The sequence below is a fragment of the Crocodylus siamensis genome, chromosome 13 (assembly GCF_052110815.1).
Source record: "Crocodylus siamensis isolate JL-2025a chromosome 13, ASM5211081v1, whole genome shotgun sequence".
In the NCBI taxonomy this organism is placed as follows: Eukaryota; Metazoa; Chordata; order Crocodylia; family Crocodylidae; genus Crocodylus; species Crocodylus siamensis.
This window is the reverse complement of record NC_143407.1, coordinates 14,519,930-14,542,683: the sequence shown is the minus strand read 5'-3', so window position 1 is coordinate 14,542,683 and position 22,754 is coordinate 14,519,930. Positions and strand designations below refer to the sequence as shown.

The following is a 22,754-nucleotide window of genomic DNA, read 5'->3' as shown; positions in this document are numbered from 1 at the left end:
CTGGAGGCAGCTGAGCCTCTGACCCCTTGTGCCAGAGCCTGTCAGAGCACGGGAACTCTCCATCCCTGGTGCCTTCTGCTGTAAGGCACAGCAACCATCACAGGCAAAGCCAGCCAACTGCCCACCCTGTGGGGAAGCATCCAGGAAAGCAGGGGGAAACCAGGAATGACTGGGAAGAAAAGGACAAGATCCCCTGAAAAAGGTGGTGAGAACTGGTAGCTCATCTCCCCAGACAGGGCTTTAGCACCCACTCTCCCCAAGGGGAAGGGCAGTCACAAAGGAGTAGCAAGTCTCAGGCACAGTCAGTGTATGCCCAGCCCTACTCTGAGTCTTCTCCCAAATGGATGCGCCCATGAGGGGGTAGGAGTGGCTTTTGCACTGTAGTTAATGGCAGGGAATCCAGAGCTGACAACGTCCATCCCACAATAGCTCCCTGGTGCCCTGTAACCAGGACAGTGGTAACTGCGGTTAGAGACTTGCTAACAATCTCCTTGCAGAGTGAGTGATAAAAGCTCTGAAAGGTCCCCAGGGTGCCTCTGCCTCTCAGCAATCTCAGTTGCACAACCTCTAGAAGTCTGGGTTGCACATAAGTCCTAGAGTGTGTGTGTGCTCACACATGGGCATGCCAACTCACATGTGTACTCCCAGCCAGGGACTTTCTTAGTTCATCATCACTTCTCAGGCAGGGATGTTCACAGTAAAAATATGCTCAAGTTAATTTAAGATTATTGACTCTGGAAAGCAAGACACTTCACTGGCTCTTTTGCAAACATCTTCTGAAACGCACGTGGCCACAGACTTCCCAGGAGAGTGAAATATATCTTTATGGCCATTCTGCCTCCCTCTAAGCGCATGCCTGTGTGTGCATGCGCACATGCACGCACGCGCACACACACACACATACATACACCCCCCCCCGTATTCGCACAGACACACATGCAGGAAGTTACGCACAAATACATGTACAGGCACCATCCATACGATCCTATGCAGGCATCAAACTTCCACAACTCTACAAAACCATGCACACATTTCCTGACACTTATCCACACATACACACTTCTGCACACTGAGAAACCCTGGGCACATCCACACCTGCAATCACACATATAGGTATGCATACGGTCCTACTGATACACTTCCCTAGCCTATCATGCAGAAAGGTGCTAGTGCCAGTACCCATGACCTGAGTTAGCGAGGTTTAAATGGTAGCATTCAGAGCTTGCTCCCATTGCTTGTGGCCAACGCTGCTCTCCAAATAAGGTGCCAAGATGAATTAACCCAGCAAGCACTGGGGCATGCTGTGATCAACGGCAGTGGGAGCACTCATTTAAGGCTTTAGCAAGGGATGTGAGGGGAGGTGTGAGAGATAAGAGTTTATCTGCTTGCCTCTGGTTTAACACTAATAGCTCTGCACCAGCTGTGTCCTACTGTCCCATAAAGCCTCCTCACTACAAAGGGCCTCCCCTCCTAATGCAGGAGCAACCCAGTTTGGGGTAACTAATGGCACCATTTAGAGTGCTCTGCTCCATTAGTGCCAGGGGCCTGGCTAGGGCAGTGACGGCATCTTACTGATTCTAGGTCAGAGTATGCTGGGGGGAATTAAAGGCAGGACTGTGAATCTGACTGTGTTCATGTAACTCCCATGCTTGTATAGCACAGGCAAGACCTCCCCACCCTATCCCTGAGCAGGGGGAACTCTGTGGACCATGGGAGATGGTCATCCTCCCTGGTCTGGGTCCTGGTATGGCCTAGACACTGCTTCTCACCCTGGGGTCTGTGAGCCCATGGACAGAGGTATGGGGAGCAGACCAGGCCCTGGGCTCCTTCTCAGTGTTTCAGAGGAGATTTGGTGCCAAGGATGCCTGTGAGTAGCTTTGGGGCCTGCCTGTCGTCACTTGAGGCCACATGGGGAAAGGAACTGGAAAGGAAGCCATTGCTAGGGCAGGGACTGCACGGCAAGCAGAAGTATCTGTATCTTAAGTAAAGCAGGTGCTCTGTCAATATTTCATCAAGGATGCAGCCTAGATGGAGTCTGGATTAGCAGCAACAAAGAGTATAATCTCAACCCTCTGAGGAGCCTGTACTCCCAAAACAGGGCTGGCATCACTCAGACTCTGTGCCCTGGAGAGTGAGACAGCAAATATGGGAGGGGACTTTTGTCTCAGGATACATCGAACCAATTGCAGATCATAAGAACATAAGCAGTGCCTGACTGGGTCAGACAAATGGTCCATCCACCCCAGTATCCAGCAAAAGTGGATGCCATAGGTATAGAGGAAGTGCACTGAACCGGATATCTCTAGAGTGGGTCTCCATTCAGTACCCTCTCTGGGATCCACCATTTGTTGGGTTAGAAAGGAAACATCTCCAAGCATTCTGCTCAATAGCCACTAACAGACCTCTCATCCATTAATTTATCCACTTCCTTTTTTGAACCTGGACACATTACCTGCTTCTACCACAGCAGGGGCTGGTCAAGAGTGCAGGTGCCCCCATGTTCAATAGCAGAGGCTAATCCGTGGGGGTCATTGTTGTGCTTCCCACTGACAGGTCTTCAAGTGATCACAAAGGCGGTAGGGAAGTGGAAGCACAGAGGGCAAGTATTAAAATCCCTGGTATTGAAAAACCTACAATAGGTCCCCAGCATGGCCAGGCCCCCACGATGTGATGCAGCAGAGGTCAGGCTGCCTGCTGGCCACAATGAAGGGAGTGCATCAGAGCACAGCGAAGCATTGCAGTGGGGAGGGGCTTATGAGCACAAAGATGCCAAGGGCAAGCCACCCTCTGCTTGTCCCAGCACTCCCAAAGGCAGCATGCATGCAGGCAGGTCTGACAGCCCTCCCCCCAAACCACAGAGCCGGATCCGCAGTAAGGAGGAGGGGTCGCAGGAGCCTCTGCCATGCAGGGCTTCAGGCTGCTTCTCCCTGCCAGCTCAGTGTTTGGAAGGAGTAGGAGGAAATTAATCCCCTCTGTCTGGGCGCTTTACATAAAGGAGAGAGCTGGACCCAGAGTCCAACAGCAAAGCAACGGGGAAGGTGGCAACAGGCAGCAATCTGGGACAGGTCACATCCACCTTTCCCCATGGAAGCTGATCTGCCTTGGCTGCAAAGCCTCCTGGCTGCTCCACGAATCTGCCCCACCTATCCAGAAACCTTATAGGGCTGCTTGAGCTCCTGTGGGTGACTTGGGACTGAGCTGGCATTCAGCACCTCTTACAGGACTGCTCCCTGGAGCAAAGCTGATCCCTGCGCTTCTGTACCATGGCTTCCAGCCTCCCAGCCCCAAGGCTCTGTGTGCACGAAATGCATGTGCTGCATGGCCCTATACCAATTAGGCCTCCGCATCTATCCCACCATGGCATCTGCACTCCTTTCTAGAGGCTGACCTTAGCTGCTGACGGGGACAAAGCCAAGTCCCAGCTCAGCTGCTCCTGGCACCTACCATCCAGAAGCAAAGGAACTGGGAAGAAACTGGGCCTCCCACTGTTTTGCAACCAGGAATGACTGCCTGCTCTCTGGATTTGCCAGTGAGCCCTAGCTCACACACAGGACCAATATAGATAGAGCTGGGCCCTTGGTCAGAGAATTTCTGCTCTAGCACTGTGTGGCAGATCTGAGGGAGGGGGTCTTGAGTGGGGACAAGGTAGGAGAGAGCAGACGCAATTTCTGCTTATGTTATTCTTTATTATTTATTCAGGTACCAAAGTCATTGGGTCCTATGGAGTTATTCCTGATGTACATCAGTTGGGTAAAAAAGGATACCCCTGATTTACTGCAGAGCCTACTGAATAATGGAGCCAGCGCTGATCTGCCCCAGCCCACTAGTAGGCCTGTACTTAGCTCTAGTCACCTGCACAGGCTCCGATTATGCTTCCTAGTGGGAGGGGAGGGTAGTCCAGGAGTCAAGGGCAGACTCCTCAGGAGTGACAGTAATGATAACCTTGCTAGTACTGCATGTGCCGTTTCAATGGAGCCCCCTGAAGACCCACAGGCTTTGCTTTTGACTCAGCCTCATCATCAATAATTAGCCAGCAGCTGGTGCAGGGCTTCATGCCTGCGCTCAAAGCATTAAGGGCCACCGCAAGCTGCTGGCCATGTTCCCACTTCCCACTCCCCACACAGCAACCAGGACTGCAGATCAGCAGTCCGTTGTGGTCAAAGACACCAGGCTGGAGCCAACAGCACTCCAAGGCAGAGACGCAGCAAGCATCATATCAGGCTGCCTTGGACTCCCCGGGCCAAGCAGCCAGGTACCTGCTGACATCTGGGTCAGTTGAGGGCAGCCTTTGGCACAAGCACAGAGCGAGACATGAAATGGAGCTACAGCAAGACAATAGCTCCTCTGCCCTCCACCCCAAACAAGGGCAGTGGTGCCAGTGAATCCAGTGCTGAGGTCAACTGGAACTGCAGAGGGCCCGACTCAGACATGTGCACGGCAGCCCCCTTGCCAGGGCGGCTCTCCCACCAGTGGCTGCAGCAGTCTGGTGGCATATACCAAAGCAGAGCAGAGCTAGCCACAGTGCCTCCTCCCGCCACAGCCTGCTCCCCTGCTTTTATGTTTCCCATGACACTTGTCTGTCTGAGCCAAAAAGAAAGGGATGAGGGTGTTAAAGGGACTGGGCTCCTCCAGTGGAAGGGGGTTGAAGGTATGCGAGACAAGGGAAACAAAGGGGACTCATGGGCCCATACATGGGGCTGAGTCCCTGCATGACCCCCCAGCCATGCGGGCTATCTCCAGACACCGCGAAGAGCTGACGTGACTAGGAGCATCCCGCAGCAGAGCTCACACAGCAGTGAAACAGGCCAAGTACCTCCCCAGGATCTGGGACAAATCAAATACCAGAGTTATTTATTTTCTCATGCACTGAAACAGGAAACCTCCAATATGTGGAAATCCTGGCCCCTGGCCAGAGTCAGGGGGAGGGAAGGGGACTAGATTTTTGTTGAACAAGAAACCCTGAGGCAGCATCTCGATAGCTCGCTGGGATCAGCATGGGAAGGGCTGCTTTTTAAAATAAAACAACACAAGCCTCAAACCCAAGAACCTCCACCCCTCCGACTGCCACACTCCCAGCAGCTTGGCACTGGAAGGCAGCAGGCTTGCGCAGCCTGGGAGCCTGTGTGCAAAGGGGTGTTTGCAGACAATCTGCTCGTGCCCAGGCCAGGAGCTGAGGGGCCTCCCTCCTACTGGGGATCCTGGAAGAGGCTAAACAATACTGACTGTCCTAACAGCCCCTGGAAACTGAGAGAGCTCTGCTCCTCCCAGGACCGAACCCTCCAGCTCCTCCCTGCATCTCTCCTCAGCTACCCTGCAACATCTCACTTCCCTGCAGCAAGGACTCCGATCTCTTGGCCCTGTTACTTCAGCAGCCTAGTACCAGTAACACCGGGGTGAGTGTGACCTTCTCCCATGGGGCACAACACAATCTGGGGACCCAGGGTCAGGACTCACACATCTGCAGACTTCCACTGGGAAGCCCCAAGGCAGTGCAGGGCTTCCTCTGCTGTCAGAGCATTTTTAGCCCCCCAGAGATGCCTTGCCCCATGAAGGAGGCGCAGGGTGTTTTTGCATTTCTAATGCTTCCAGGGATACATGGAAAATGCATGACATAATACCTCAGCCCCAGAATTTCCACTCCTCTCCAGCCACGAGGCACAAACAAGGCCAGATACTCTTGTCACCGGAAGCACAGAGCTGAGCTGCATCACAGTTCCCAGCCCAGACCCTCCCAGCCCACTGCTGCCCTAGGGAATGAGGCAATGAAGCACTGCAGGATCAGGTCCCGAGCTCTCCCTGCCAGGGGGCCATGAGCACAATGTGCATGGACTGGCTGGGCAGCAGCAAGAAGGGTTTGGGGGCACTCAGTGGGAATCACTGGACCCACCTTCTCACACACTTCTGGACACAGCTGGGGGCTGGCAACCCCTTGTTACACAGCATGCTCCTCCTCGTCCCTGGGGTGACCCAGCACAGCTGTCACCAGCAGGGCTCCTCCAGTACAGCTGATGTTGCCAACAGGGACTAACCATGAAGGAAGGAGGTACCAAAGATGCCTTGGTTGGAGTTCCCACAGTCCTGGGCCCTTGGCTGTGCAGCTAAGCCCCAGCTGCTTCCCAGGTGTCCATTTATAGCCCTTCCTGACCTGTGGGCATAGGGAAGGGGAGCTCAGGTGGAGTCACGGAGTCACCAGAGGCCCACTAGTGCCCCTGCATCTTATCACTCTGATCCCCTGCCCAAGAGACCTGGCTGGACCTTGCAACCATGTCCTTCTGATTGCTACGGTGCGCCTGCCCATGCCATGTGCCTGCTGCACTCTTGGTGGGGCAGTCAATGTATCCCAGAGCATGTCCTTAGAGTTGAAGGGCCAGGCCCTCAGTGGATGTAAATCAAGAGACCTCTACTGCAGTCAGTGGGGCTTCAGTAGGGCTCTGCTGATTTATGGGGACATGGCCAGAGCTCTGGACCCTTGCAGGAACAGGCACCAGGTATTCCCATGTGCTCCTTTCTCCCTTTCACCACAGTGCAGGGAGCAAACACAAAGCCAGACTACCAGATACCTCCCAGCATGCCAGTGGCCATCGGCCCTCTCTCCTCTGTCCTTTGTTACACTGCCCTTCAGGCTCCCACACAGTCCCACAGCCTAGCAGTGTGGTTTGGGTGTCAGGGCCAGATTTAGAACCATTATAGTTTCCAAAATCAGGATTAAATGTGTTGTTCCCTAAGTGCCCAGTCTGCCAGACAAACAGTCCTTTCAAAAAAAGCCCCACCAGCCTGCATTCACCTCAGACGTGCTGCACTTCCAGCTAGACACCAGCAGCGTTCCCTCTACGCTGTGTGGCATGCATGGCCATGCAGGCACGCTCATGCCATGCTGCCAGGTACGCCTGCGTGGCTGCACACGCCACACAGCTTAGAGGGAATGCTGGACACCAGGACTACAAAGGATGCTAACACTTTCCATCTTGATGGTTTTAGAGGCCACCAGATGCTAAACAACACTAGCCACAGACCCCATCATCCATCAGACGTGCACAGGGGAAGGCTACTGAGGTCTTCCATGCATTCACATTACCTCTCTTGGTATAAACATGACCATTTGGCTTAGGTCAGACTAGGGAAAGCTTTTATCTACTTACTAAAACCCTGATCAGGCCAGAAATGGCTGACTCCAGACTGCCTGCCTCCAGGTGCTAGCAGCCAGCATTGGTACTCACCCTGTGGTGATGTCATCATCCTCCGTCAGGGTCTTCCCCATCAGGTCGCTGTCGCTCATGTACCCGGACTTCAGATCCACGTCATCAGCATCCAGTGATTCGACAAGCTCCAGCCGGGAGATGTGGCTCAGCTTACTGGGGCTGCGCATGGGCATGGTATGGGAGTAGTGTGCACGCTCCCCATGCATGTACCAACTGGGGGTGCCCTCTGAGCGGCAGCTCCCACCCACAGAGGGAGCATCTCCAGCCTGCAGGCGAGGGCTGGATTGCCCATAGCGCCAGGACAATGGGGAGGAGCGGTTGGACAGGCTGGACACACTCCTGGGGTTCGCCTCATCGCTGTCATAGCAGGTCATCTCCAGGGAGCTGCAGGGAACACAGAGGAGAGATTAGGGGCATGTGGCCCAAGGACAGTAAATGCAAGGCAGCAGTTCCAGCCCTGGGTCCCATTTTGCTATTGTTCAGGCATCAGAGGCTGCAGGTGCTCTGCATTTTGAAAATAAGGCTGCTTGGCTTTGGGATTTCTGGCCCAAAGCCACACAGCAAGTTCGGGGCAGAGCCATGATGGGGAACTACTAATCTGGAGCGCTGGGCCGCTGTTTTAACCATAATCCCTTTCTTCTTCCTATATGACTCCTTCACTTTATTCCCACCACCCCTGCTGCCCCTTCACCCTCCTCATTTGTGTCACCCCCTCCTTCCAGGGGCTCTGTAAAGAACAGGATCAGAGCCATCCACTCTGCTCCCAGGCCTATCCCAGGCCTGTGCCAAAGAGCAGTGCTGCAGCAGCGGCAGGGACATGGCTCCCAAGGCGGGTCTCCATGCCTTTTCTGTGCACTCAGCGCATTTTGTGCCTGTGACCCTTGCCTGCATTTAGCTTACAGGGGAGTTAGGCCTGGGGAGCTGCAGGGAAGCTTAAGTGTGGGCCTGGAAGAGCCTAATTGCCCCACAGAGAAAGTGGGAGCAGCATCCTGGTCCTACTCACACTCCCATTCCAAGCCCTTCCCTTCACCTTTGCCTTCTGTAAAGTAGCCACTAGATGTGAAATGCAAAGCAGTCATGAAAAGCAGGGGGTTGGGAGATCTGGCTAGAGGCAGAGCAGGGTAGGGCAGGGCTGGGCACAGCAGCCCAGCCGAGATGGTTTTGATCATTGTGTTGAAACACAAGAGCTGTCTTGTTAAGCTGGAATTAAATGTAGGCTTTGGAGCCCTGAATGTCAGGCTCAAAGCTGCCAACAGCTCCTGAGCCATCCACTGGGGGGCGATTTCTCTGGACATCACACATTTCCCCAGGAAGAGCTTAATGAAACCTGGCTACCCCCACCTGGGGACGCAGGCACTGCCACAGCCCAAGCTGGTAACCTGCATGCTCACGTCCCATTGCCTCTGTTTAGGCCTGACCATCCTGATCATGGGGTTCAACCTCAGACAGTAAGCTTGCAAATGGGTTGCCCCGTTGTTACAATACCTGAACCTGGGAGCGAGGCAGAGAGGACAAGGGGGAGAGAGTGCAGCCAGGATGGACGGCAGCAGCAGGGCTCTGTATGGAGACCCCAGGGCTGGGGTAGCAGAGGCTGCAAGTTGGGGCTGTGCTCCAGTCTCACCCTCTCCTATCCCCTTTGCAGACCCAGGAGTCACCTGGAGAATCCCAGATGCCTCACCCAGACACCTGCAGGCAGGGGATCCACACCCAGCATTGACCCAGCCATGAGTTTCATTGTCTGCTTTGCTGACTCATCAGAGCACAAAAGGAAATGGACAAAAGGGAGATCATCTCGAAATCCAGAGGCATTCATAAGGCTGGGGTGACCTCAGCCTGGATTTGATATGCACACTTGCTGCAGAGAGTTCCTCTCTGCATGCCTCTTCTGTGCAAGCAAACCTTGCATGCATTCAGCTCCCCTTTGCTGTGTGCCTGGTTCATCCAGCCTCCACGCCTGTTCCCTGACCTCATGGGTCTGGTGTGGGAGGCATGTGAACGCTTGGAGTGGCTCAGCCTGCTCCCACTGGGTTTCTGTATACCTGGGCCACAATCTCACAAACTGTCTTCCAGCCAGTCCCTTGTAGGTTGGTCTCACTTGCCCAACCGCAAGTGCTGGCATCTTCACAGCAAGTGCGCCATAAGGAATACATGCACCCAGACCTGCAGGGAGCTGTTGCTCTGGAACTGCAAGCCAAACATTAAGCAAAGCAGACAGGCTGGAGGGGAGCCCTGCCATTGCTTGCTGGGTCCCCTCCTGCCGTGACTCATCATGGGTGGAGCTGAGTTGGCAGCACTCACCCTCCCAAGTGTGGTCTCTGTGATGTGCAGTGATACTCTAACAATGCTGGACAGGCCCAGCCCCAGGCACCTCTGAGGAGTTAGGGCATGGGAGGGCACTGCCCTGTGCCCAGTAGGCAACAGCGTCACTGTGGCATTCAGATATGTTCTCTCTTCAGGGATTATCTAGGCTGATGCACATGCAAATCACTACAGAAGCCTGGCCAGGGCACTGGCACCTCTCTGTGGCTCTGGGCACCACTGCAGGGTTCTCAGCATTTCCCTGGGGTTTTCACGTCTACTTGAGGGCCAGGGTAGGATTGGCAGAGATGCTTAAAGGAGCTGCCCCATGGAAAGAGTAGCCCCTTTGGCAAGCCCAGGGAGACATCAGGAGCCTGAGCATGTGCCAGCTGCCTGACAGCAGGGTACAGGGCACTCCAAGGCCCTGCAGAAGGTACCTTGGGTGCAGTTCTCCTCTCATCTACACGCGTGGCACAAGGAAGGCAGGGTCCCCCAGGCAGGCACGTCTCAGTGAGGGCCTTACACAGCCAGACCAAGCCCTGATCCTGCTCTCAGGCAGCCCATGTAGAGCCTAGAGTGCTGCAGTCACATGGACAGGCTGGGATGCCTTGCTCCCCAAGCAGGATGGCACATTCACTACCCATCACCACATCCAGTAATGGGTGCAGTGAATACCTGGCAGTACCTGGTGCTGGGAGCCAGGCTTGGAAGGTGCACTGAGACCCACATGTAACCCAGCTCCCTGGCCAAGCACAGGGGAAAGAGAGGGGCTCTGGACATGGTCTTCCCAGGCATCTCCGTATTAATTCCCATGGTTATCAAATGGCAGTGCCAGTGGGCCAAAGCTCTGAGCTGCTCCGGGCACAATTCTGAATGGCTTTTGTGCACATAGCACTGAGGAGCCCCAGCCAGGACCTGGAGCCCATGGTGTGAGGGCCTGTGCAGCTCCTGGCTCTGCCCCAGGGTGCTGACAGGCTAAGACAAGAGACCCCGGGTGAGGACATATGCCATGGCCAGGGTTAGTTGGGAGTCTGAGCCATGCAAGGGTGGGTGTTCCCTGATGTCACCCCAAGAGTGCTCCTGAGGCGCACCTGTAATGCAAACCTGTGACAGCAATGTAACACACACATGCAGGGCACATGTCACCTGCCTACTAATGGCAGGTCCGCCCATTGGAGTACAATCTACTGCTGCCAGCATCTAATAGAATTACTCCTTCAGCTGAAGCAGCTGAGATCCCAGCCATAGACCCATGTCCAAACCCTGCTCTTGACCCAGGATGGGGCTGCTGTAGAGGTGAAGGGAGCTCCATGAGAGGACCTAGCTTGATGCAGCAGCCCTGGGCAGGGGTCTCTGGCCTATGCTGTGCAGGGGATCAGACTGGGTGGTCGCAGCCCTAATATCTGAGATTGATCTGAACTCCAAGCTTGCCTTCAGTGGCCAACCACCCTCCCCCCAGGTCCCTCAGTGAAGATTGCCACAGACTGCTCTGGGAGGAAAGGGCAGCTCAGCACCTGTCCTGAGAGGCACTGGCTGACAGCAGATTTAATGACCTAGAGGAAGTGGGATCGATTCACTAGTGCCTGGCAGCAGTGCAGCACCTTGCCCATAGCTGTCCCACCCTTCCCGAGGCCTGCTTGCTCTCCTCTCCCTGTGTGGCAGAGGGGCCAGTGGGGCATGGTCCTGCAGTGGCAGCACTGAGTGACAGATGGTCAGCCCTGTGCTGAGCTGAGCTTGCAGGAGATTTTGACAGGTAGGTATCCCTCCACCTACTTATCCCTCGAACTGCTGCTCTGAGGCTGGGCTGGGTTAGGCTGACAGCCTGTCAGAGGCCTCCAAGCCATCACAGCAGGAGGCTTGAGTTGAACTCCCACCTGCCCAAATACCTGGGGGGCTGCCCATGTGCTGAAGGGGGTGGGAAGCCTGGCCACTGGCATCCCTGCCCCAGCCAGCCCCTGGCTCCCTGCTCTCCATGAACCAGCTGACTGCCTGGCCCAATTACTGGTTTCCCTGGCACTGCCGCTCAATCCATGGACTCACTGCTGGCACTGAGCTCACCCTATCCTTATCCATGCTCTCACCCTCCCACCCAGTGGGACTGCCCCCCTCGCTGGTGGTATGCTCTGCCTTGTCCCACCCTCTCAGGCTGGCTGAACACCTCCAAGTGTCTGTGGCTTCCCCCTGAGCAGATCCCCATCCCCAGCACTGAGGCCAGCAGAAGCTGCTGTCGCTGCATGAGCTCATCTGGGCCACAGAGCCCGGGAGGGGAAAATGTTACTCAAGACAGACAGGGCTGCCAGCTCCCTGGTCAGAGCAGAGAAGTGGAGCGAGGGGCACCTGCTGGAGCTGCTCTGCTCTGCTGCTGCTGCAGGGCTGGAGCTCTGTCTGAGGAGACTGAGCTCAGCCTGGCAGCTTTAGGCCCTGCTGGCTCCAGGGGAGCCACTGCACAAGGGCCATAGCCTGCTGCTGCCAGGTACAGTGGGGGTGCCTAGCATCTGGCAGCATGGGAGAGGGGCTGCACACTTCACACTAGGAAAAGTGGTCTAGCCACTCCCAGGAGTTCAGAAGGGCCCTTGGGAGCAGATATGTCTATGGCCAACCCCAGATAGTCCACAGAGGGAGTTATAGCTAGGGAAGCCCCTATTTCCATCCTGCACTACCAGCTGGTCTGATAGACCCTAGGGGATCAGGAATGCTTCTCCTTCTGGGATAAGTGCAGGGCAGGGAGCCCCTGAACAGCTCAGCACTGCAGCAGGCCCTGACACAGGGGGTTGGGAAGGGAGGTGCGGGAGCCACAGGGCCTGATGTGCTGCTGTGATGGCAGCCCCATTGGCACCACAAGGAAAGGATGAGTTAGGTGTCTCCGGGAGCTGTTCTCTGCCCGAAGACAGCTCTGGGCACTGACGGCAGCTGCTGGCCTCTGCTCCCCACTCTCCAAGGAATGGTCCCTGGCAGAGGGGATGGAGCCGAGACCCTATTACACCCAAAGACAAGACCATGCCTGCGCTCCCGGTGGGGCTGCAGCTGTGGGCTGGGCCCAGCAGGCCATGGTGCTTGCTGGGCTGTGCTTGCCTGCCCTGGCAGGTAGGGCAGTACAGTCACTCCTGCAGCCCTCCTGTTATGCCAGGGAGCTATTTTGTACCCCCCTGGCACCGCCAGGTAGGTGCAGGACCCACAGGGGTCATGAGCGAGCTTCTGGGGATGCCCCCATGGCTGAGCCTGGGTTCCCACAGGGCAGGCATCAGTGATGCTGGTGCTGGAGTAGGGCGGTTCAGTGGAGACCCAAAGCAGGGTCCCCTGCTGTAGTGCCCCCCCAGGATGTCCTCACCTGCAGCAGTCACTGCTGAGGAGTTATGTTTTGCTCCACCTGGCCTGACACCACCCCCTGGTGGACACCTCCCTCATTGCAGGCTGGCTGCTTGCAGGCACAGAAGGGGCATCTTCTTCCTCCCTTGTGGCTCTGCAGCCCAGGGGGCAGGCAGGACTGCCTCAGTGCTCCCGAGCTCAGCCAGCGGGGCAGCAGCAGTCCCGCAGCCACAGGCCGCGGCCAGGTTTCATCCATGTGAGCAATGTCTGTTCACAGCCCAGCATGGTTGGAGAGGACCTGTCAGGCCTGCAGCTCCACAGGTATGAGTGCAGGGCCTTGCCGACAGTGTTGTCCTGGGATCAGGGCATGGGGTTTGTGCGGGGACAGCTGGATTCTACCCCAGTGCTGCTGCTGGCCTGCTGCATGGCCTTGGCCTAGCCAGTCCCCACCGTGCCTTGGTTGCCCCTTGCACTGCATGCCTGGTTAGGCTGTGAGCTCCTCCAGGCATGGAGCATCTTTGGCCTTGCCTAGATCCAAGTTTGCTCTGCTTTAACTAAAAGGGCTTGGAAAGCCTTTCTAGGCGCTGAGGTGATGCTTTATCGACAGCACAAACCTGATGCTGGTCCTGTGGGGATGCTCTGATCTGGGGGCAAAAGCAGTTCTTTGCAGCATAGCTGAGAGCAGCTAGGAACACATTTAGGTTAAATTGGAATGCACGACTCTGGTGCTGATGCCAGAGTGTCAGCCCAGGGGTTATCTCAGCCAGCCACACTGAACCCTGCTCATGTCTGCGTGGGGACAGGGCCTCTGGGAGCCTGTTCATGGCCACAGCAGGTTGAGACAAGCAATGCAGCACGCCCTTCACCAGCCAAGGGCCTGCTGCATCTGACCAGGCATCGTGGGGCTGCTCTGACTGGGGCCTTTGGGTGCTATTGTGGCTCCTCTTATCATGCAACATGACTCAGACTTTCTTGTGACTGGTGCCAGGGGCAGAGATCAGAGAGAAAGCAAAGCAGGAGAGATTAGCTGGACATCTGGGGGGATTAGGAGTGCAGGGGAGGGATGGCATCTCATTGAGTCAGAGGAGCAGAGCTAGCTGTGCCATGCTGAGAGGCCTCAGAGCCTCAGGGAACAGTCAGTCCCTGAGTATGGGGGGAGCACAGCTGCCCACAAAGGTACAGAGACACCTCCGCTGCCCCCACAGCCCAGCCAGCAGAGGAAGAGATGCATCCCATGAGCCTGGCAGGGTGAGGGAGAAGCGGGGCACGAGGCTCACCTGTGAGACACCTGGGAGCCTCTCAGGCTGGACATGGTCTCCTCCAGGTTCTGCCGAAGGTCCAGCACATTCTGCACCGTTCTCTTCCTCTGGGACTCAGGGTCTGTGGAGAGGCGGAAGGACAGGCTTGAGAGACACAACCAGAGAAAGGAGCAGCACAGACCCCTGCTCCCACCTGCCCACATCGGGTAGTCAAATGCCAACTCCCTGTGCTAGCTGCCCGTGACAGAGCTCCTTGTTGTGCAACATGTCCAGTCCTCCACCTTGTGCCAACCTTGTGCCTACATGGCCCCTTCCCCATGCCCAGATGTGCCTTCCCCCTGTAGCTCCTTCTGCGCACTATTCATCTGGGCAGCCCTCTGCTGTTTTGCACTCGCTCCGGAAGGACTGGCTCCCTGCTGTGGCTCCTAGGGAAGCAGAGGCTCTTCTCCCACCCCTTGCAGACAGGATGCAAGCACAGCCATCCTGTCTTGTGCTGGCCTGTGCTGAATGGAGCTGGTGTGTAGTTCCTTGGGCATCTGTACACACCCTGCCCTGGGTGGTATGGGTAGGAAAAGCCCAAGGCCAAAACTGGTGAGGCCTGTCTGCCTTCCCACTTCTACCTGGGGATGGGGAGAGCAGAGGGGCAACCCTGGCCTGGGAGCTCTCTAGGCCCAGCAGCATATCAGGCCTTGCTAAATGCAAGCTGCTAGTCCCAGGCTGGTGAACGCTGCACCGACTTCTATCTTGTTGCCTGCAATAAGAATGTGGCATGTCACTGAACAGACAGGCACCAGCCAGGCTGCAAAGGTCCCTCTTTACGATCACACAGAGCATCCCGTCCCGAAGCTGCTGGACACAGACAGACCCTGGTCTGCTGGGAGGGGAGGCTGTGCAGTCTCATGCTGCCCCCAAGGGCCCCACTGAGTCCTGTGGAAGTGCCCACCATCCTCAGTGCACATGTGGGCCAGATTCTGTGTCACGACAGGCCAGGTTGCCCCAGGCTCAGAGCCCAGGTACCCCTTCTGTTCCAAGCAGCTCAGTGCCAGGTTCTCACTGTCACGTAGGCTCCCGACCACGGACACTCAGTATCAGAGCCCGGACCCCCCTCCACTGAACCAGGGGAGTAACTACAGCTGGAGACAGAAATAGCAGGCTACTCTGTACAGGAGACAATTCAGTGGCGCGGGACATGCAGGATGCGGCAGCACCCAGCTATGTCAGTGGCTGTGCAGAGGGAGGGGCAGAAAAGCAGCAAGAAGAAATTCCTGGGGGTAGTGACATGGGGCTGCACAGCCTGCAGGATGAGGCTCAGAAGCCCCAGTAGGGCCACCTGACTGCTAGGTGCTGATAGGTCCTAAACTGGGGCCACAAGGGCAAATTCAGCTCCCCACCCAGCTAGCACAGGAGGGGACCTGCACAGCAGGGGTGGCAGGGTGTCACAAGTTCAGCAAGATGGCTTATTTCTTGGTTCTGGTGGAAAAAGATGACTGTGGGGGCAGAGCAGGGTATCCACTGCAGCTCACTGGTGTCCCAGGCTAGGCCCTACCAGAAAGCTCACTGCCTCCCACTTGGCACTGGCACTCACCTGCCCAGGCAGCAGCCTCTATCCTTCCAGTGGTCCAGCTCCCCCTGGCAGAGGGGAGCCACTCACTCTCTGCCCCACTCCGCTCTGATTGCAGCTCTGCTTCACCACCAAGCACCACTTAGTGCCACAGCCTTGCCAATGAGTGCAAAGGGCACCAACTAAGGGAGGGGTTATTGCTGCAGCAGCCAGCAAGAAAATGATGGGGCAGGCAGCCAACGGGTGTGAGCCGTGACAGCTGGTATGCACAGTGGCAGGTACACACATTTCAAGGGATTTGGGAGCCTGTCATTGCATGGAGGAATTCAGAGTGCCGGCACTGTCTGGAGCCCCCCTGCATACCTAGAGGAGCGGAGATGCCTGACCAGATCTTTGCTCTGAAGGATCACAAGCACCAGGCACGTGCTGGTCATGCCCCCCTGCTGTGAACCAGGGGAAACCCTCTGCGGGGTCAGCAAAGCCATCCTGAGTATATCAGCTGGTTTGCTGCAACAGGGTTTGACATGGGCCCGCACTGTTCAACATCTTCATCAGTGATTTGGATGAGGGGGTAAAAAGCACCCTGTTCAAATTTGCTGATGACACTAAGATGTGGGGGGACGTGGGCACACTGGAAGGATGTAACAGGCTACAATCAGAGCTCGACAGGTTACAACGGTGGGCGGATGAGAATAGGATGGGTTTCAACTCAGACAAGTGCAAGGTGATGCACCTCGGGAGGAAGAACTGGCACCATACCTACAGGCTGGGGAACTCCCTTCTTGTCAGCACGGAGGTGGAAAGGGATCTGGGGTCATCATTGACTCCAAGATGAACGTGGGCCGGCAGTGTGGGGATGCAGTCAAGAAGGCCAACCGCACCTTGTCATGCATCCACAGATGCATCTCGAGCAGGTCCAAAGGGGTGATCCTCCCCCTCTATGCGGCACTGGTCAGGCCGCAGCAGTTAGATATCAGAAGGCGCTACTTCACAGTCAGGGCGGCTAGGAGCTGGAACCAACTTCCAAGAGAAGTGGTGCAGGCTCCTATCCTAGGGGTGTTTAAGAGGAGGTTAGATGAACATCTAGCTGGGATTGTTTGACCCCGGTATTCTTTCCTGCCATGGCAGGGGGTCGGACTAGATGTTCTGCTCAGGTCCCTTCCAACCCTAGAAACTATGAAACTATGGTCTTCATTAACAGGCTCCAGGCTGGGCTGCCATGAGCCTAGAGGAAAGGGCGTTCTTGCTTCAGAACCATCTTGGCTCTAAAGCCAGGATCCCGGGCCTGGCTACACTATGGAATCAGGGCCACATCATCCCATGACAGGTCTATAAAATACTGACATATGCAATCAAGACCCAGACATCACTGGCCCAGGTGTGCTAAGTGTGTATGGCAGAGCAGTGTTTGGTCCTCACAGGAAAACCCTCTGGGCTGGACTTAACCCACAGAGGGGCAGCATGGACAGGGGCTTCCTGAGATCGCTGCCAGCAGCTCTATGCCTTTCCCCTTTACTGGACAAGGCAGTCTAGGCCATGCACTGGGCTTTGCAATAGATGCAACAACACTCCGTTACATCTGCCTTTATTCGGCATCCATATACCTCAGCTCTGACCTGACTCCAGAGATCAGCTCCAGCAACTGCTTGTGCACGGTACCATTCGGCAGCTGCACACCTTGGGGCCAGCACTGCCCTGGGATCCTTTCCCTAACGAGTCAGGTAGCATTAGACCTTGAAGCATCCTCCCTACGGACTGCTGGGACTTTCCATTCCCCAGGGACACTTCCAGGCCTTCCGCCCTGGGCACAGCCTGGCTGGTCTGCCTGTTGGACAGACCATGTCTGGGCCTGGCCCATCCCTTGCAGGCTCATGCCATGCTCCCAGCTGTGCCCCATAGCAAGTGCTCAGCACGGGCAGATGTGGTGCCTGCAGTGCGCCTCATTCTCAAAGAAAGCACGTGCCATCCCCCCAGCCCCACAACCTAAACAGCCATGATGCCAGCTCTTTGATCCACAATTTCCAGCCTTTTCAGTTGGGGCTGCTTTTTTCTCATTCAAATGCAGCTACAATTTGTAGGGCGGGGTGGTGGGAGGATATAATTTTGGCTTCTTTTAATGTAATGTGGCAACCAACACTTCTGCAGTTGCCATGGCAGTGCACAGGCGCTGCACATAAACAGCAGTACCCAGGATGCAATGAAGCAGCTACACTGGGAGGCGGACGGGGTCCCTCACACCCAGTCTCCATTACTAAATAATCCTGGAGATGGCAAGGGAGCAGCAGCACATGCAGACAAATCCATGTGCAACCCAGGCCCCTGCAAAAGTACACCAAAAAATACGCGTGCACCATTGAAACAAAGCTTGCAGACAGCAACACACCCCCACAAGGAAACACAAAGAGATGCACAAGCAGCCAGCACAAGGCACACGGAGAGGAACACCCAGCCAGCCACATACACACGTGGAGAGATGCACACATTGCTCCCTTACCAAATCTGCAGAGTGATTCTCACACTGCTGGCACCCAAAACATCCTCCTCACCAAAAAACCCACTGACTGCATTGCTCCCTCTGTGACAGTGTCCCATTGAAAGCTGATGTTCAGCTCATATTTCCACCATGGCCTGTAAATCCCATGCTGACTCACCGCTTTTCCCTCTGCCTTCCCACAGGTCTTACAAGCAGGAGTAAGATCTGTGGGTCCTAGGTGAGTTTGGCTGCACTGAAATGGCTGCTGCTGAGTTTAGCCCAGGCTGCCAGGCAATCCAAAGCTCTTTGGAGGCTGAAATGTCCTTGTCATTAGTTCCCATTCATTGATTTTTGTCTCATTTGCAAGATTTCCCAGCACTGATTTTCTGCTCCCTCCCAGAGCGCTGACAAAGATATTGGCAAGCTGGCATTTCATTTTCATCAGCCTCACTAGGTTAACTCACCAAAAAACTGACTTGACACCCTGTGCTGAAATTTAGCAGTGGGAGTTACAGCCTGGGCAGGACTCCAGGCTGTTGCCTGAACTGCTAAAATCCAGCTTAAATATGTGAAGCCACAGTCTGACCAGGCTGGGCGGTAAGGTGAGAGGCTGCCATGTGCTAAGAGCCTGGTGGAGGCGCAGCAGCGGCGTTTAACAGGTGTGCAACTGGGCGAGGTAAAACACAGTTCAACCAGGGCTTAAAACAAAGCTAATGATAGGACCGGCCTCCCAGGGTCTGGTCTGTAACAGTCTAAGAAGGATAGTGCAGAATCCAGTCCCCTGAGCCCTCCCCGCCGTGGACCGGGAGCACCAAGCTCCCCCGAGCCACCTGGGGTCTACCTTAAACCCTTTCGGATAAGGGGGAAGGTGCGCAAGAAACAGGCACGCTTCAGAGGGAAACTGTGGGTACCAGTAGCTGTGTGCATCTATTACAGCCCTGTCAGCCCTCCATAAATACGGTTTAATAATTAACTGGTAATTAAATCCCATACACTGTCTGAATAAATCTTAATTATGGCCCATGCATATTTAAGGACCTTAATCAACAGCACTGCTAGGCAGAAAGGGGTCTGATTCAGCCCTGCCCTGTAGACCACTGCCGTGGGAGGTGAGATCTGTCACCTGGATGCCTGCTGAGAAAAGCGATAAACAGTGATAAAAAAGCTGGGATTAAGGAGCCTCAGCAGAGCTGTGTGTGTGTGCAGGGGGTCCAGGCCTGGGACAGGAGGGTCGGGGCTAGGAGAGAAAGGGTTAGCAGAGCTGTGTGTGTAAGTGTGACAGTGGGTCCCTGGGCTGCAGGTCAGGGCTAAGGGGCATTGTCTGAGTGGGATGTGGGGAGCCTTGGCCTGGAGCACCTGAGGGCTGTGGGGCAGGACTAAGGGGAAGCAGCAGAGCTGGGCGAAGGTGCTTGCCTGGCACTTTACAGTATGCGGCCAGATGCACAGAGAAGCACTTCCAGAGGTGAGGGATGGGACGCTGCCAGGAGCTGAAGCCATTCCCCGGGGCTGGTGGACAGGATGGTAAAGCCATTAGGAGGGGCAGAGGCCTGAGCCAGCCTGCTCCTGGCACCTCTGGCTGCCAATCGCCTCCCCACCTTGGACAGCCCTGGCCCGGGCCCTGGCCCTGCTGCTCTCCACATCATGCCACAAGATGGCGCTGGCAGACCTCGCCCGGTGTTGCTGCAAGGCCCCCAGGGAGCTGCGGAGCAGAACAGCCCTGTCCAGTCTGAAGTGTCGCGCTATCACCCAGCCCAGTCTGGAGAGGCTTTGGGAGCCGGAGGGGGGCTCGTTAGTGCTCCACTGGGAAAGCATCTGCTGTGGCTGCTGCATCCAGCTCAGCCCTGCCACCCCTGCAAATCGGGTTATGCCAGGTCCAGGTCCTGTGTGTCACCCGCCCAGCATCTCCTGTTTCTGCACATGCCTCCTGCAGCCATGGAGTCCTTGCACTGAGAGTCTCACCTGGCCTGCTGCACAGGGCTTCTGCACTTCTCAGCGCTTCTTCACCAACCCCTCTCTGCATAGACCCAGCCTTGGTTCTGGGGCCCTCAGCACAAGCCACCTTGCATCACACTGCCCCAGCAAGCCGGGGGGCCGTACTGCCAAGAGCTGGCAGAGCCTCCTGACAAAAGGCACGAGCTGACGTGGCAGAAATCCAGTCAGAACTCTTGGTAGAGGTGATATCTTCTATTAGACCAAGTGGGTATTTGCAAAAAAAGTCTTTATTTGCAAGCTTTCAGGCACAGGCGCCCTGCTTCGGGCATGGGCGAGTGCAAAAATTGTTATACTTCTCCCAGGTGGAAATGAAAATTCGTATTTCACAGGAGAGATGAAAGATGATGTAAAATGTCCTGGTTGGAAAAGTTCATTTTGTGCAAATTAGGCTCAGATAAAAGTTAGAGCAGTCTATTTACTTCAAAGTTGTCTGATGGCACGCAGGATGTTGAATTATACTTCCTTCTGGGTCTGATGTTTCATATTTCACAGGAGGATGGGTGGTGGAAATCCCCCCTGGGCAAGGAATTTGCATAGTCAAAGAGCCTGGAGCTGCCTCAACACAAGATAAATTCCTTGCCCAGGAGAGCCTTCCACCACCCGTCCTCCTGTGAAATATGAAATATCATAGCCAGAAGGAAGCACAATACAACATCTTGGTTGTCATCAGACAACTCTGAGGTAAACAGACTGCTCTAACTTTTATCTCAGCCTAATTTGCACACAATGAACTTTTCCAGCCAGGACATTTTACATCATTTTTCATTTCTCCTGTGAAATATGAATTTTAATTTCCACCTGGGAGAAATCTTATAATCTTTACACTCTCCCATGCTTGAAGAAGGATGTGTGTGCCTGAAAGCTTGCAAATAAAGATTTTTTTTTTGCAAATATCTAGTTGGTCTAATAAAAGATATCACTTCTATCAAGACTTCTGATTCCTTTTGCCTGTAGACCAACACAGCTATAAACTGTATCCCTGGCAGAAATCCACACACCAAAGGGCCCTTCTGACAAGCTGATCAGCATCCACCCTTGAGAAGATGCTCTGGAGGCCGCTGTAGAGGAGCTGGCAGTGAGGGGAGGGCTACAGTGTTCTGCCCGGCAGAGCCAAGCAAGCCCCATCCATGGGAGCAGCCTCGGCTGGCACTGCTTGTACATGACACAGGCAGCAGAAACCCTAGGCTTGTGCCGGGGAGGCTGGAGCTTGCTCTAGCGCATGGTCCTGCCTTGCCCAGGGTGGGAAGCAGAGCCACTGGGGGCAGCATGCTCCATGCTTTGCATGGGCAGCACTTTTTTTTTCTTTTTGCAAAAATATTTCTCTCTTTCTCTCTCTCTCTCTCTCTCTATATATATAACTCCACCTGCAACACTGTGCCAAGTGGCCCCTGTGGTTCACTTGGCAGCTCAATGCACACTAAAACCCAGTTACACAGTTTGTACTGCGCAACCGCATGCCCATCTTTATACCTGTACCCCGAACCACTGCCCTCCTCAGAGGGTCTACTCCTGAAAAAGTCTATGCCAGACCCCTCTCCACCAAATGAGGTTTGCCACTTCTTTCCCGTTGTGCTCTGCATGGGCAGCAAGGAAGGAGGCAGGCGGGAGGGCTGACCTTTCCCAGCCATACCTGGGAAGCCGCTGGAGCCCCAGCCTTCGGGCTCCTGCCAGGCAGAGCGCAGCAGCCAGCCCCACACACCTGGTGGGCCTCCCACCATCCAGCTCTCCTTGCTGGCATCTCCCAAATCCCAATCACTCCATGCTCCAGCTAATGACCTAGATCCCCCTCCCCCCCTTTATTTAAAGTCGTTTCCATCAGGAACAATGCCCAGGCACTTCGCACTGACACCTCGCAGGCTCCCAGGCAGTGGGTTGCTACAGCAACCACACATGCAGATGAGCAGTGGGAGCTGTGCTGAGCAGGTGTCACCTGCCCTCCTCTGGAAACCCGGCTGCACCCTCATGGGTGAGCTACAGCACCCTGCCCCCAAGTCCAGGCAAACCCAGCTTGCCCAGAGCCATCCCGTGCAGTGTCAAATAACGTGCCACTGCCTGGTGTAAATTTAGAGAAGAGAGGAACTGTAATAGCCTGACAGACAGATAGAGGTGGGTTTGGTGGGTGTACAGCTTCTGTAAGACAGACTGTCCTAGTGATGCTCTGAGCTGCAGTGTGCCAGTACCTGATGTGTAGGCTCCTTCAAGTAGCTTGGCCAACACAGCATGGTCCTGACGTTCACCCCTTTACCACTGCTATCCCAGCCTGGGCTCTCTCTACAAAGCTCCGCTGCTGCCCTTTCCTGCCAACCTGCCACCCCCTGCCAATCTAGCTCTGGGCCTTCATAGCTCTCCAAAGCAGTCACCCAGTCCCAGCCTGATCCACCAGTCTGCCAATGCACCTATGTGCCCCCTCCAACTCCCCTGTTCTGGGTGCCTACCCCCACACAGCTCTCCCCATCCTGACCTATGATCCTGTTGTTATCTCAGTCCTGGGTTTTTACATGCCTGTGCAGAGGTCTGGCATCACGTCTCGTTTCTGACCGTAGCCCCTGCTCCCTGTGCCTTGATGCTTTAACACCTTCCCAAGAAGCACAACCAACAGAGAAAGGCCTTGAACAGGGGAGATGATACAATGACAATGCATGGATGGCCAGGTGAGGGGAGCCTCA

At 55.3% G+C, this 22,754-nt stretch overlaps 1 protein-coding gene across 5 annotated transcripts in view; it reads right to left on the bottom strand.

The window, feature by feature from the left end:
• Nucleotides 1-22,754, bottom strand: part of NAV1 (neuron navigator 1) — a 261,593-nt gene that overhangs the window by 94,172 nt on the left and 144,667 nt on the right. For all 5 annotated transcript variants that reach the window (XM_090026261.1, XM_090026260.1, XM_090026259.1 and 2 more), the window contains 2 exons: nt 14,081-14,183; nt 7,218-7,583 (listed from right to left, as the gene is read on the bottom strand). In XM_090026261.1, coding sequence (XP_089882387.1) covers nt 7,218-7,583; nt 14,081-14,183 — 469 coding nt within the window. The remainder of the gene's footprint in view (nt 1-7,217; nt 7,584-14,080; nt 14,184-22,754) is intronic.